The sequence below is a fragment of the Centruroides sculpturatus genome, unplaced genomic scaffold, assembly GCF_000671375.1.
Source record: "Centruroides sculpturatus isolate CEXI.00-Female unplaced genomic scaffold, Cexi_2.0 scaffold1255, whole genome shotgun sequence".
Lineage (NCBI taxonomy): Eukaryota > Metazoa > Arthropoda > Arachnida > Scorpiones > Buthidae > Centruroides > Centruroides sculpturatus.
In genome coordinates this window covers 28605-45016 of record NW_019385385.1, presented here as the reverse complement: position 1 = coordinate 45016, position 16412 = coordinate 28605, and the positions used below count along the sequence as shown (strand labels likewise).

At 26.4% G+C, this 16412-nt stretch overlaps 1 protein-coding gene across 1 annotated transcript in view; it reads left to right on the top strand.

Moving 5' to 3' along the window:
• Positions 1-7835, top strand: part of LOC111638391 — a 40659-nt gene extending 32824 nt beyond the window's left edge. Inside the window, exons 7-8 of the mRNA XM_023384091.1 lie at positions 6212-6293; positions 6380-7835. Coding sequence (XP_023239859.1) covers positions 6212-6293; positions 6380-6473 — 176 coding nt within the window. The 3' untranslated portion in view covers positions 6474-7835. The remainder of the gene's footprint in view (positions 1-6211; positions 6294-6379) is intronic.
• The last annotated feature ends 8577 nt before the right edge of the window (positions 7836-16412 follow it).

Sequence of the window (16412 nt, the reverse complement as noted above, 5' to 3'; positions counted from 1 at the left end):
AATTATTGTGAATTCTGAATGCCTAGTTACTTTCCATCATCATTCCATCAACTTTAAAGGGAAAGATTAAAAAACTGAAGCCACTGTTTGGTTCCTGTATTATTTGTTATTATGTAGAATGTTGGAAAAAGTGTTTGAAAATATTTTATTATAAAATAAAACATTACATATATTTTATTATGGTTATCTTTTAACTTTTATAAAATCAACAATTAAATATTCTAGTAGCACTATAGTACTTTCATTGAAAAGCATTTATTCTAAAAAATTTTATGACTTAAAAAATAGTTAGCATTTAATATTCTCTGTAATTAAGAAGCATGTAACCTAGGAGGCATGAATAAAACAAAACATATATTTGGATGGCCAATTGGCCAAGGCAGTTAAGGTACTAAGCTACTGCTCTGGAAATCCAGGACCAAACCTACAATTGGCCTGAAAAATAAATCTGCTTAGTGTTTACAGAGTGGAAAAAGTAATTAAAAAAAGGAGAAATTATTGTTAAATGCATGTTTTTTTTTTGTTCTCTTAAGTAATGCAGAAAATATAAATTGATATATATACAGTCGACCCCCCTATAACACTGTTGATTATTCCGTTTTATATGAATTTCATGTTGTACAAGTCACTTAGATTTTACAAATACGTGAGCCATTCACAGCCCGGCACACGTATTTGTAAAATCTAAGTGACTGTACAACAAGGAATTCATATAAAACGGAATTATCAACAGTGTTATGGGGGGTCAACTGTATATCAATTTTACATTTTAAATATATAAATTTAAAATATAAATTTAACTCTTAATCTATAATTTTTATTAGTTAATGTATAAAAATCTATGTATGTATGATTATTGCATCATCAATCTTCAGTATTATTACATTTGTCAGCAGGTACATAAATACAGTAGTATTAAAAGACATTCCTATGAAAGATATTAACTGACAAGTAACAAATTATTTTGAAGCAACTTTTGATAAGATTTATAATTTTATTCAATCTTTAATTTTATAATGAATTTGTTGATTTTGAAATAAATATAGGAGAGGGTGGAGTAATTCCAGACACAAAACACAACCATTGTCTTTGCACATTTATTACATAAACAGCATAGATGTCACCAATGATTTTAGATATTGTTCTAAAAGAAAATAAGATTTCCTACATAATGAAGATAGCTGAGAAGAGATTATGGTGGTGATTTTTGGACTGGGATCTGTTTTGCAAGTCTCCTTGGTGCTTGATTTAACCCAAATCAAATAATTCCAATAGTTCCTGAAAGTGCCATTGACTTTAATACACTTTTGGAAGCAATTAATTCCAAGCAACAGTTAACATGTAAAATTGTCTCTGAAAATTTTATTGAATTCATTCATTGGTTACAAAGATATTGTACAATAATGAATTTTATTCCTTAAATTCTGTGTACAATTGGAACACTAAGAAAATAATTTTACCTCAACATATATTGCTTAGTTAAATTAGTCCAGCCCACAACCATCTTTGGCAAGTTTGCTGTAACAAGCTTGTGCTTCAAAATACAAGTTAGCATAGGAAACAAAGCTGTCACATTTGACATGGGCATGTTGATCTAAGTCTAGACTACTAAATTAAGATAAATACAACAATAAATTATACAATGTCAATCATTGTTTTTGGATTGTAGGAACATCTGTTTGATTTCTTCTTGTAATGACAAGGCATTTTTCAACAGTACAAATGTTCTTTTCACCCCAAAAAATTCCAAATATATAGCTTGATTATCTTTCCAATACTGCCAAATGGAAAACAATAGCCAGAAAAGTGGCCTAAGTTAAGCCTGGCCAATAAGAAAGAAGCTTTGAATCATCCCACATTATGTGCTTGAAAAAATCCAGAAAATAATGGAGTTTGCATTTAAAAGTTGTGAAATTTTGTATGGAGAATTTTTCAAATTCTCAAACTGTGTTAGAGTGATATCAGAAATTGTGTTGTATGTGGGATATCCCAAATTTTCAGCAATTAGCATGTGTAATTTATGTTATTTTATATTTTCATTTTAATATGTCAAATTTTGAAATACGTAAATCGTTCATTTTCAAATGTTGTAGATTTAAAATAGGCTGTTATAATTCTGCCATTAGAACTCAGTTCTTTTATTTAATTTTGTAATGTATATGTTTTCTAATCTGAGGCAGACTCTGAACAGGGTAAAAAATGTTTGTTTTGATTAAAACATTGCTGGAAAAGTATAGAAGGTGTAGAGTTATTGATATTTCGAATACATCACAATTCTGATATTGATATATAATAAGATTTAAAGTTTACAAACTAGAATATTGATTAACTACTGTTATGTTCGTGAAAATAACGATAACTCGTAAACATATATAACTAACTTTATTAACATAAATGTAACTATGAGTAAACAGCGTTTCATCGTGTCCAGGTCTAAGGGTTACAACAGCTAAATGACGACTCGTTGAGACAAAGAAGATACACGAGGTCGGAGGTGTGGGGTGACCTAAGTAGGTCAAGGGGCAATTCCCGGTAGCGGTCATCCCCTGGCGGTTTACATACATAACAACTACAAAAAGCAACACCCCATAAAATGGAAACATTACAGTTATTATAATTTCATAAATATTTCAATAAAAATAAAAAATTCTAGATTAAATATAAAATTTAACTTATCCTACATATAAGAATATTCACCTTCAGATTGTTCATATTCAATAGCTTCCCAATGTTTTAACTATTGAAATCATATAAACCTGTAACTTATAAAAAAAATATTTATACTTTTAAATAATGAACACACCCTAATTTCTTAAAAAAAAAAAACAACCACAAAATTTCTGCTTTACTAGAGCTCCAATAAAGCAAATTTTTGTCATTAAATTCTAAAACTAGATTTTAAGTTTTTATGAATGTATTTTTAAGTTATAATGTACTTGTTGATTGGATTTTATATTTGAGAATCTTTCTTATGTTCTTTTTCCATAACAAATTTTTCAAAAACACTCAAAAATTGACATAACTTCCAGGATGATTTTATAAATTGAAAACTGCTACTAGATGGATGTATAACCTGAAGTGTATTAAATAAAATATTTTATATTTCCAGATCATTCTAATGTAGTTATTATCTATTAACTGCTTCTTTGGGGTTTATATCACATCAAAGAAGCAGTTAACTTAATAAATATTTAGTTTAATAAATGGAGTTAGTTTTGTGTTTAGTCTCTTTCATATTTAATTATACATTATCAAGTAAACTACTGAATTCTGTTACCACTTGTTTAATTTTATTCTTCTTCTTTAAATCAATACTTTTTCTAATTAAATAAAAAAAATTATAAATATTTTAATAAGTTAATTTATTAAAGTTGTAATAAAAAATATATAAACAGAATATTGTTTGTTATTGAACAGTTTACTTGATAACTTAATGTAGTACTTTATTTTTTTTGGATTTTATATGAATATGATTCTTATTGATTAATAGTATCTTTCATATTGAACTTGATTTTTTATACTTTATTTATTTCATTTTATTAATTGAATTTGTAAAGATATTTTTTGAACATTGGATTCATTTTAATAAAATAATAAGTTTAAATATAAATTTAACAATAGTTAATGAAATAAAATAAGAAAGAATTATGAAATATAAACAACATGAATTGATGAATATGGAATATCAAAATAATCTTATAAGACACTTTGGCTGGAATGAAAAGTTGACAGGAACATTTCTTTAATTACTTACAAAATACATACAGATAATGAAACAAATTAGAATAATTTGTTGCATTATCTGTAGGCAAACCAATGACATAACCAGTCTCAAATGAGATGAACTGTCATTGGTTTGCTTATCTGCCTGTATTAAAACTGCTTTATCAGACAATGTGTTCCTGTCAGAAATTCAGATTAAACGTTATAACTTATTTATAATGATTTTTCTTTATAACAACAATAAAAAATAATGAAGTTTTAAGAGTTTTTAATTTTTTTATTAAGTATATAGCATCTATATTTAATCTAAATTAAAAATCTAGACAGAAAACTTTCAACAAAGACTAGTTGAAAGTTTTCTAAGTTCTGTTAAAAGATCTTTTAGTTAAGAATAAATGTATGAAAGGATCATTTATTAAATTAAAAGAGTGACAGTGAAAAGGAACACAAATTTTGGCATTATGTGGTAGTAACATACTATTGAAATAACTAAAGTAATAATCTATCAAAATAAATTATGCAATTTCCAAATGATGAGAAATGCAGAGATGATGTCTAATCTTTACTTATTATTAGGCAGATTATTTTGGCAATTCATTAAGACATTAAATTTTAAAATAAAATAAAAGTGGTTTTAATATATTTAGTCAACTAGATATTCACATGGTAAAGCATCAGCCTATTACTATAAGGAATCAAAGTTTGATTTATGTGCTGGACTCATAATTTATTGTATGTTATTCACATTGGTATGACACTAATGTGAATAATATATAAAGAGAAATTATCTCTTTCTGTGTCAACATATCTGTCTGAAATTCACAAAATTGAGGCTGGCTACATAGCCATGTATATGATGCTTAATGAGATAATTAAGAATAGGCATACATTTCGATTTCAGTTGAGAATAAATTTTACATATTTAATGTAACTAATGAATATTAAATTTAGTTTGCAAATTTTAATGATTTTGTATGAACAAAACAAACTTTAAAAATTTTGAAATATATGAAAGACTAAATAAAACAAAATTTGTAAAAAATTTATATTTTTTTTCATTATGAAATACATCAAAAAGTTTTTCACTTTTCACATAACTGTTTTCACTAAATGAACAAAAGTTATTGACATAGTAACATTAATTTTATTAATGTTTACATTTAATAATTATTATTTTCATTGTTTTGTTTTTATAATTACTGTATTTCTGTGCATACAAGAGCATGCTCTTATGGATAAAAATTGTTACTATATATATCCTATGAAGTGCTTAAAATACTTATTATGGATGTTTTCTTTAAAAATAGTAAGTTTTTTCCCCCCATTTCTTATTCTTAATAATAGTTACCACAAAAATGTCACCGAATAGTTACTTTAACAGAACATTTACATTTTTTTTACATTGTCACCAGTGGTGCATCCAGAGGGTAGGCCAAGAGATCCTGGCAATGCCCAACGGAAAAAAAATTGTAGTAAATTTCCAAAAATATTTTCCTTATTAAAATTCATTTTTTTTTTTTTTATATTGAGTTGTGTGTTCTATTTCTATATTACTTATGAATTAGTGGTCATGTAAGGTGGAAATTTTATTGAATTCATTTTAAAAGTTTTTTTTATCTATTCAAGTTGACTTCCCCAAGATTAAATCTTGAATGTGCCACTGATTGACACAGTGGCACAGTGTTCAAACCAAAACAAGTTGGTACATATAAGAACATACAAGAACATACTTTCACAGAAATATGGTATATTGTAATTTTATTTACATTTAACTGAGATGGAGAGAAAATATAATTACATGAATATATTTGATTTGACAAAAGAAATGACAGTACAATGCAAATAGAAAATTTTTTCTTTGATTTGAATATGTTGTGACAGGCCAGATTCAAAAGAATTTTTTAGAGAGATCATTTAAAAAAATTTCTATGTATAAATTTCAAATTCTTAACATTTTACATACATACATATATAGCAAATATCTTAAAGAAAACAGAAATATTGATAGTTTATTTCAAAAATTTTTAATATTTATCAGAAAATGATGAGTTAAAAACAAGTGTTATTAAACAACTTTTTAAGATATAAATAACTTTAATTCAAGTACTGAAAGTACTTCAGTGAGAATTAAAGTTGATTTAAATCTTGAAAAGTTGTTTAATAACATCCATTTTATCACCCTGTTGTCATTTTCTGATTTGTGTGGTATAGATGACTTAGTTTATTATTTGACACTTCAAAACAAATACATAAATACCATAACAATACAACAATAACTATTTTTATTTTTTTTAAAGTTTTAGATGCTAAAATTTTATTATTATATCATTGTATATATTGCTTAGTTCTATTTTAATTTTCTGCTATTATTCTAATGCATGATTTAATATTGACAGAATGGCACATCTGTTTCACAGAATAGATTTCTTTCAAAATTTTTATTTCTGTTGTATTTTGTTATATATAAACATTTTTTTTAATATTTCAGATATCATAATTCCAACAGTTATATTAGTAGCTCTATTAGTAGGAAATGCTGTTATATTGTATATAATCCTTCACATTCGACGGTAAGTTTAAAATACATAGTTAAGTCAACATTCTTATCATTTAAAATAATTTATATTGTTTTATTTAAAATATCTTATTTGTATAGGAGACAAAAACAAAAGCAAGCATCTGAAGAAGGAGAAGCTCTAAATACAACTCACATCACTACATCAACTGCTGCACAAGGGACTAATGTGTAAAATATAATGTAAATATCACTGATAAGAACTTATAAAGAACACAAAACTATGAATGGATAGTCATATAATAATGATACAATTGATATTTAAGACCAGATGTGAAATAATTTAAACTAAATTAAAACTGTATGTTGTGATGATCCATGTAAAATGTTTTGTGTTGTGTTAAAATGAGAGATTGATAGCATGTTCAAGCCTCATAAATTGCCTTTAACAAATTGCCAAATACATAAATGATATCTTTGTTTTATATATGTTGCTAAATCACTCGTTTTATATTGAATTTTTTTTAAATTTTGTATTTGATGATTACCTCAGTCTTTCAGCTTCCCAAATGTCATTCATTAAGAGAGATTAATTGCAGTTTATCAGTTATGGTACATAAAAAGATTTATATTACATTGATACAATGCACTCAACTGTTTAAGAGAAATATATTTCTACATTTCTGTGTTCTTAAATAAGTTCATATCTATATTAAATTCAAATAATAACTATAACTGCATACAAAATTACAGTATTAATGTAAATATTGATAATCTTTCAAATAAATAAATAAATAAATATATATATATTTTAATGTGAGTCAAAATGGAACACTATATTGAATACCTCATTATATTTAAACACAGCAAGAAAGGCCCTTATGCAAATTTTAATATGTATTTTGATTTGAGTGCATTATTTAATTTCTGCATGTTGGGCTAAATTGCTTATGTATAATTCATATCACTTTTATATATTACATATAAAAGTGTATATAATAATAATGATTATTATTATTATAATACACACTTGAATATAAGATGAATAGAAATGTAGTAATATATGGTCTAAATTATGAACTAAAACAGTAATTAATCTACCTTTGTTAATTTTATTTAAATACTATGCAATTTAATATCATAATATTTTATTAATTATACTTGCTTTGTTCTCAAATATTTAATTTTAGAATTTTTAATCAAATATTTAAAATTTTTTAAAAATAAAGTTGAAAATTCTGAAATTTTAATAAGTTTTCTAAAGTTGAAAATTAAGATATCCAAAGATGTCTTAATCCATAATATATATTGTTCAGATATACATTATATATAGGATAAATAAACTTTTAAACATCAAACAGCTTCTAAAGAAATTCAAATACAAGAATATTAGCAGTATGCCTATGTAGTAAACCATTATGATATACAATATCTGATAAGGTTACAATAATTTAATAAAATTTTGCAGTGTAATACTAAGATTAAGTTATACTGAAATTTTGCTTTTAGATTTATGAAGAAAGGTTACAAGACTTTCTATAACACTCACCAAATAAACCATTACCAGTTCATAACCAAACAAAAAAATTCTTTCTACGAACATTTTCATCTATATGTAATAGACATCCTCAGGTATTGACAATATGTAGTTAAACGGAACTTTCAAAAACATTCTATTCTACTAGCCGTTAGTTCGATATCGTCAATACCCAAGATGTCTATTACATATAGATGAAAACGTTTGTAGAAAGAATTTTTCTGTTTGGTTATGAACTGGTAATGGTTTATTTGGTGAGTGTTATATAATTAAGTATCCAGTTTTTTGAAATACAGTATATTCAAGACTTTCTAGTTTTCAGTATTGTTCTTATCAATTTTTTAGTATATTGTTTCAATTTGCATTGGTTTTATACATTCCATTTTCATTTATATTTAGCATTTTTGTCTGTTACCTTTAATTGTAAATTTTAAAAAACTTGTAGAGAACAGAGTGCAAAATTTATTGGATATTTTCAAGCAGTGATACAATATAGATAATAGAAGTTTAAATTGTTACAGATATTACAAACTGAAGAAACTAAGCATGTCACTGACATTCAAAATCTTCAGATTAATATTTCTTTTTATTATATCATTGTCAATGATGTGACATTACTTGCTAGTTTATTAAATGTAAAATTATATGAAATAATATTGAGTATTTACTGAAAATTTAATTTCTTATTTATATTCAAATTCCATTTATTCATTCATAATATTGTCTTTAAAGGTCATCACATATGATGCTGGTATGTTCCAGTATTGAATGTAAATGCAAGAATTAACTTTGTTTCATATTATGAAGAAAACATTTCATAATATTAATAACAAATTGTTTTTACACAAATTATTTTAAATAAAATACTATTCTTTTATTTGAATTTCTGTAAGAAACGTTTGACATCAAGAATTAAGATAAATGGATATATGACTTATCCTGTGTACTGTACATATGGTAATTCTTTACTATCTCTGCATTGTAGTTTGTATAAAATTAATAATTTCTTTCTGTTTTCACAAAGTTTTTAATAATTTCTTTTTATATCAATTATTTTAAATTACCAGTATGTTTTTTGTTTTTAAATTAAAGCTATTAGATACTGTTTTAGTTTCAAGTAGAATGTTTTATGAAATTAAAACAGAATGAAACTATCTTCCATCCAGAGAAAACATAAAACCAGTAATTCTGAACAAATATTTAATATTCATTAGATGATCAGATGCTGATATATATATATATACATATTTTTTAACTTTGCATCTTCTTTTGCTAAACTTTGTATTGTGAATGATTTGCTTGATAGATATATCTTAAAATTAAACTATCAATGTATTATAGTTAATAATGTGAATAAATATGTAATTTTAATTATCCTTTGGTTAAAATCTGTACTTTAAATAGCAAAATCCTTACTTTGCACACAATAATACTTCTGTTCGACTTTGCCGATCTCTTTCTTTGCTTTTAATCATAACTTTAACAAATATTCCTACAAATAAGATTGACTGGATCTTCATCTAGTAAAAAAAATTTAAAAAATAGCACTTTTGTGAAGACATTCATTTTCAACAAAAATTCATTATGCTAAAATAGTTGAGTAAAAGAAACATTGAGGAATTTCTTCAGTAATTTTTATTTTCAACACTTCTTCATTTGATCTTTAACTGAAACTTTGTTTTTATTTTACTTTACCTTTTTAGCATGGTGATTCCAAAGATGTGATTTCTTCTCAAAAATGTTAGCCTAAATAAAAAGTTTTTTTAGTCTTAGGTAAAGACCCAATAAGAAGAGTTACAAACAATATATGGGTTTTATATTAGAATGCATTTTATTAACTTTAATACTTGGATACAAAACAGGAAAACAGATCATAAATCCTCCTAAAAAATTATGATGATAAGGAAACAAATATATATATATATTTGTTACCAACTGTAATTTATCTGCCACAAAAATAATATTATGGCAGATAATAATAAAATAATTATTTATTGTAAAAGGCCACATACCTTCAGGCAAATAAATGTCTTTGTTTCCATTCTGTTTTGTTTTTATAGAGTTTTTGTTATTACTATATGCAAGAACAGAAAAGCATATTTAAAAATTTAAATCAGATATAATAGAAACTAGGGTTTCTCATTTCAGTCTTTTGCTTGTCCCAGGATTTCAGGAAAAAAGTGAACTGTTTCCTGGGATCCCTGAAAATCCCGGGACAAAATTAATTATTTTTAAGATATACAAAATATTTTGAAATAAAATGATATAATTTTTTCATTTTTAAAATAATTTAATACGTTCTGCAACCTTCAAAATCTTATTAATATTGCTGTGTAACATATATACAGTATTAAAAATTAACTTTGAATTATGTAGAAATTTTCACAAATAGAAAAAATTTATTAAATTTTGCTGGAAACTGCTTACAACAACAACAAAATAAAAAAAATGCTTTGAATTGAGTTGAAAATTAAAAAAAAAATGAACTTAGATCAAACTTCTAACTTAAGTAATTTTTGTTTTTTAAATAAAACATATAAAAATTTACAATAATATTTTGTATTAAGATTTAAAAAGCAAAGATGGTCAATACTCCGATCACTTAATCTGATTCTTATTTTAGTAATTAATGAAAAGTCCTGGATATACAAAAGTTGGATATACAAAAAGCCTGGATATACAAAAGTTGGGAGGGTATATACAATGGGGTGTGTTTTGTATATACGCTCCCAAGCCATGGATCCATACCGGTATAAGCTGGCAGCCTTCCAAGCATTAATAAGGAGAGCTTATTTATATTGTGACCTAGTCAGTGACAGGGTGAAGGAGATTGATAGAGTATTACGGGTGGCCCGGACCCTGGGTTACAGAAAAAGTATAATTGTAGGAATGCTTAAGAAGTATGAAAGGGGCATAGTGAAAAGAACCTTGTGAAAAGTAATGTACCTACTAGACCAACGGTTCCCAACCTTTTTCGAGTGGCGACCCCTTTTTATAAAAGCCAAGTGACCCGCGACTACGCGAGTTGGGAATTTAACCCTCATTTTGGAAGAATTAAAAAATAATACAAAATGCATAACTCATTGAATTACCGTATTTAAAATCTATTAACCTAGATCAGGGGTCACAAACTACAACCCCGCGAGGTAAGTTTATCCGGCCCGCCGCCGCACTGTGCCGCAAATGAACTAAAATACATTTATTTGTATGGAAATATCATATACTGTAGATAAACTATGTAGAAAAATTTAAAATAATTGGATCAGTATTGGCATTTTTACTTAAAATCTGATTTTTGCATCTGATAGTAATATAATTTTTAATAAATCAGTGAAATAAAAAATTCAGCAACTTTTGCGACTGGATATCGGAGCGCTTTTGGTGTAAGTATCTGGAATGAAGTTTTTAAGAAAAGATATTACGAGCTTGCTGCAGTTTGTGTATTGGAAATAAATATGTCGACTGTGTTTATTTTTTGTGTATTCAGTGTACTGTATTGAACAAAATGGTTATGCGACCCGCCCTCCGTCATTCTCTCAGTTATCTGGCTTGCTGTGAAAAAAGTTTTAGACCTTTACCTCTTTTTTGTTATTTTTCTATCTAGGTCAAAGTTCGGGAAAATATAAGAACGAGCATATTGAGAGGTTTCACGATCCTTTCTCCGATATCGAATTACAATATGACCGACTAAAAGCATTAGGAAATTTTAGAAATCCAGGGACCAGTCGCGTAACTTTCCTGGCAAGAGTTGTGTGGCGCCATCTGTTACGAGATTTTAATCAAAACTTTTTATATTAATTACCATAACTTGGCAAAAGGATTAATTTTCAGAGTAGAGATGAGTTATATAAAAGAAGTTGTAAATGCTAATAAAGAATAAAATCTTCATTAAGTCCGACCCATTCGAGATATTATACATGACCCTCCCCCTCTATCTCCTTGACCATTATCACTAAAATTTAATAGCATTAATCCTCAATAAGCAATATACAAACCTCCTTGCAAAGTTTCAGAAATTTTCAACAAAGGCATTAAGCTTCAAACTGGGTGAACAAAATCGTACTCTCCCCGGACATACTGGGAGAGAGACTTTTTTTTTTTTTTTTTTTTGCATTTCTTGATGTTTCAAAGTCCCTCAGTCCAAAAATGTAAAAATCTTGGGAAGGGTTACTTTCCCTCTATATGTAACAGCCGGGAAAGTAAAAATGCTACTTATACAAGCAATAGAATCCAACATGAAATCCTTTGTATTTACCAGCATTTCTAAGAATTTTTTTTAAGTATCAAACATGGAAAGTTGTTCTAATCCATACAGATGGGCGCGTTATATATAAGCTTACCATAATATTTTTTCCTCAAACTGCGACAATTTTGAGAAAATTCACACAACAGAAAATAAAGCCTACTAGGATAGGTATCTATGATTTAAAAAAGCTAAATAAAGTTATTAAAAACGTAGTGGATGATATATAAAGAGTTTTCTTTAATTTTTGTTCACATGAATATTTTGTACATCTTAAAAATATATCTATAATGATATATAAGATATTCTGTGTTGAAACCATGCTTGCCCAAAGGATGGCATGGTTTCAACACTTATAAAGGAACCAGTAAACCAATAAGGAACCATGTTATATTTTTTGAGACCCCATCAAGTGTTGACACTAGACACTGCACATTTTCACATCCACTTTATTTTCTTATGTACTTTACAATCTTTAAACTAATTTAGGGGCACCAGCCTAAAATGCGTATTGGCAATTGGAACAATTAGTTTAAAGACTGTAAAGTATATAAGAAAATAAAGTAAATGTGAAAATGTCCAGTGTTTAGTGTCAACACTTGATGGTGTCTCAAAAAATATAATGTAAGATTTTATTAAATAACTAATCCAAAATATTTACCGAAAATTATAAGGAGAAAACTTTTTATCAGCTAAGCTGTTAAATGACTTACTGTTAAGTGTTGATAGGTTCTGGAGAAGAAAAACAAATAATTTAATTAATGTAAACGAGCAATTATTTATTGTGTCGTCATCACATTGCGGGCTGCAATTTTTCTTCACATTGCTCTCAATTTTTCTCGTTAACAATGAAGTCATGCCGATCATGTATCTAACTCCATTCATGAGAAATTTTTTATTTGAAATAACGTGACTTTCGGCCCAAAGCGGAAGTTTGTATATAGTTAATCGGGGCATCCTGCCCCTAAGCTTTCCATATCTGGCCTTGACTTTCATCTAATACCGTTCTTGAAATTAAGAAGGAACTTCTAGGTCTACAATCTTTTCAAATTGCATTCCAATTATTTTATACAGTTAACAATAAAACAACTTTTGAGTGTACTGTGTACTATATATACTGTATAATGAAAACATTTCTTCTGAACTGAAACTTTTTGTAACATCATGTAGAATACAGTACAGTACATTAAAAGAGTAAATTAAGAAATACAGTACAGTACATTAAAAGAGTAAATTAAGAAATACAGTACAGTACATTAAAAGAGTAAATTAAGAAATACAGTACAGTACATTAAAAGAGTAAATTAAGAAATACAGTACAGTACATTAAAAGAGTAAATTAAGAAATACAGTACAGTACATTAAAAGAGTAAATTAAGAAATACAGTACAGTACATTAAAAGAGTAAATTAAGAAATACAGTACAGTACATTAAAAGAGTAAATTAAGAAATACAGTACAGTACATTAAAAGAGTAAATTAAGAAATACAGTACAGTACATTAAAAGAGTAAATTAAGAAATACAGTACAGTACATTAAAAGAGTAAATTAAGAAATACAGTACAGTACATTAAAAGAGTAAATTAAGAAATACAGTACAGTACATTAAAAGAGTAAATTAAGAAATACAGTACAGTACATTAAAAGAGTAAATTAAGAAATACAGTACAGTACATTAAAAGAGTAAATTAAGAAATACAGTACAGTACATTAAAAGAGTAAATTAAGAAATACAGTACAGTACATTAAAAGAGTAAATTAAGAAATACAGTACAGTACATTAAAAGAGTAAATTAAGAAATACAGTACAGTACATTAAAAGAGTAAATTAAGAAATACAGTACAGTACATTAAAAGAGTAAATTAAGAAATACAGTACAGTACATTAAAAGAGTAAATTAAGAAATACAGTACAGTACATTAAAAGAGTAAATTAAGAAATACAGTACAGTACATTAAAAGAGTAAATTAAGAAATACAGTACAGTACATTAAAAGAGTAAATTAAGAAATACAGTACAGTACATTAAAAGAGTAAATTAAGAAATACAGTACAGTACATTAAAAGAGTAAATTAAGAAATACAGTACAGTACATTAAAAGAGTAAATTAAGAAATACAGTACAGTACATTAAAAGAGTAAATTAAGAAATACAGTACAGTACATTAAAAGAGTAAATTAAGAAATACAGTACAGTACATTAAAAGAGTAAATTAAGAAATACAGTACAGTACATTAAAAGAGTAAATTAAGAAATACAGTACAGTACATTAAAAGAGTAAATTAAGAAATACAGTACAGTACATTAAAAGAGTAAATTAAGAAATACAGTACAGTACATTAAAAGAGTAAATTAAGAAATACAGTACAGTACATTAAAAGAGTAAATTAAGAAATACAGTACAGTACATTAAAAGAGTAAATTAAGAAATACAGTACAGTACATTAAAAGAGTAAATTAAGAAATACAGTACAGTACATTAAAAGAGTAAATTAAGAAATACAGTACAGTACATTAAAAGAGTAAATTAAGAAATACAGTACAGTACATTAAAAGAGTAAATTAAGAAATACAGTACAGTACATTAAAAGAGTAAATTAAGAAATACAGTACAGTACATTAAAAGAGTAAATTAAGAAATACAGTACAGTACATTAAAAGAGTAAATTAAGAAATACAGTACAGTACATTAAAAGAGTAAATTAAGAAATACAGTACAGTACATTAAAAGAGTAAATTAAGAAATACAGTACAGTACATTAAAAGAGTAAATTAAGAAATACAGTACAGTACATTAAAAGAGTAAATTAAGAAATACAGTACAGTACATTAAAAGAGTAAATTAAGAAATACAGTACAGTACATTAAAAGAGTAAATTAAGAAATACAGTACAGTACATTAAAAGAGTAAATTAAGAAATACAGTACAGTACATTAAAAGAGTAAATTAAGAAATACAGTACAGTACATTAAAAGAGTAAATTAAGAAATACAGTACAGTACATTAAAAGAGTAAATTAAGAAATACAGTACAGTACATTAAAAGAGTAAATTAAGAAATACAGTACAGTACATTAAAAGAGTAAATTAAGAAATACAGTACAGTACATTAAAAGAGTAAATTAAGAAATACAGTACAGTACATTAAAAGAGTAAATTAAGAAATACAGTACAGTACATTAAAAGAGTAAATTAAGAAATACAGTACAGTACATTAAAAGAGTAAATTAAGAAATACAGTACAGTACATTAAAAGAGTAAATTAAGAAATACAGTACAGTACATTAAAAGAGTAAATTAAGAAATACAGTACAGTACATTAAAAGAGTAAATTAAGAAATACAGTACAGTACATTAAAAGAGTAAATTAAGAAATACAGTACAGTACATTAAAAGAGTAAATTAAGAAATACAGTACAGTACATTAAAAGAGTAAATTAAGAAATACAGTACAGTACATTAAAAGAGTAAATTAAGAAATACAGTACAGTACATTAAAAGAGTAAATTAAGAAATACAGTACAGTACATTAAAAGAGTAAATTAAGAAATACAGTACAGTACATTAAAAGAGTAAATTAAGAAATACAGTACAGTACATTAAAAGAGTAAATTAAGAAATACAGTACAGTACATTAAAAGAGTAAATTAAGAAATACAGTACAGTACATTAAAAGAGTAAATTAAGAAATACAGTACAGTACATTAAAAGAGTAAATTAAGAAATACAGTACAGTACATTAAAAGAGTAAATTAAGAAATACAGTACAGTACATTAAAAGAGTAAATTAAGAAATACAGTACAGTACATTAAAAGAGTAAATTAAGAAATACAGTACAGTACATTAAAAGAGTAAATTAAGAAATACAGTACAGTACATTAAAAGAGTAAATTAAGAAATACAGTACAGTACATTAAAAGAGTAAATTAAGAAATACAGTACAGTACATTAAAAGAGTAAATTAAGAAATACAGTACAGTACATTAAAAGAGTAAATTAAGAAATACAGTNGCCTACCGCTCTGGGGGACCCGGGCTCGTATCCGAACGGGTCGAAAAATCCCCAGAAATTTTTCGGGGGTGGTCCGTTCGGATATGTCGGATAATCCTTGGGGTTATATTACAAAAATGTGCACTGGTAAATTAAAAAAGAATTCTATCCTTACGACTTTTAATACAGGAGCTGCCATCACTACTACCCTATTTGACACTGTTGATGCCTCTGTTGACGATGATTCTGACTGGCATAAGACTGCGTGCTGATTGGTCCCTTCCGTTCATTTCTGAGGATTCCCCCCTTCATCTATAGCGAGGAGAATTCAGCCTTTCATGAATTAAAGAAGGGCATCTGGTATTGATGGTCTAACGGTTGACATCGCAAAGATATTATGG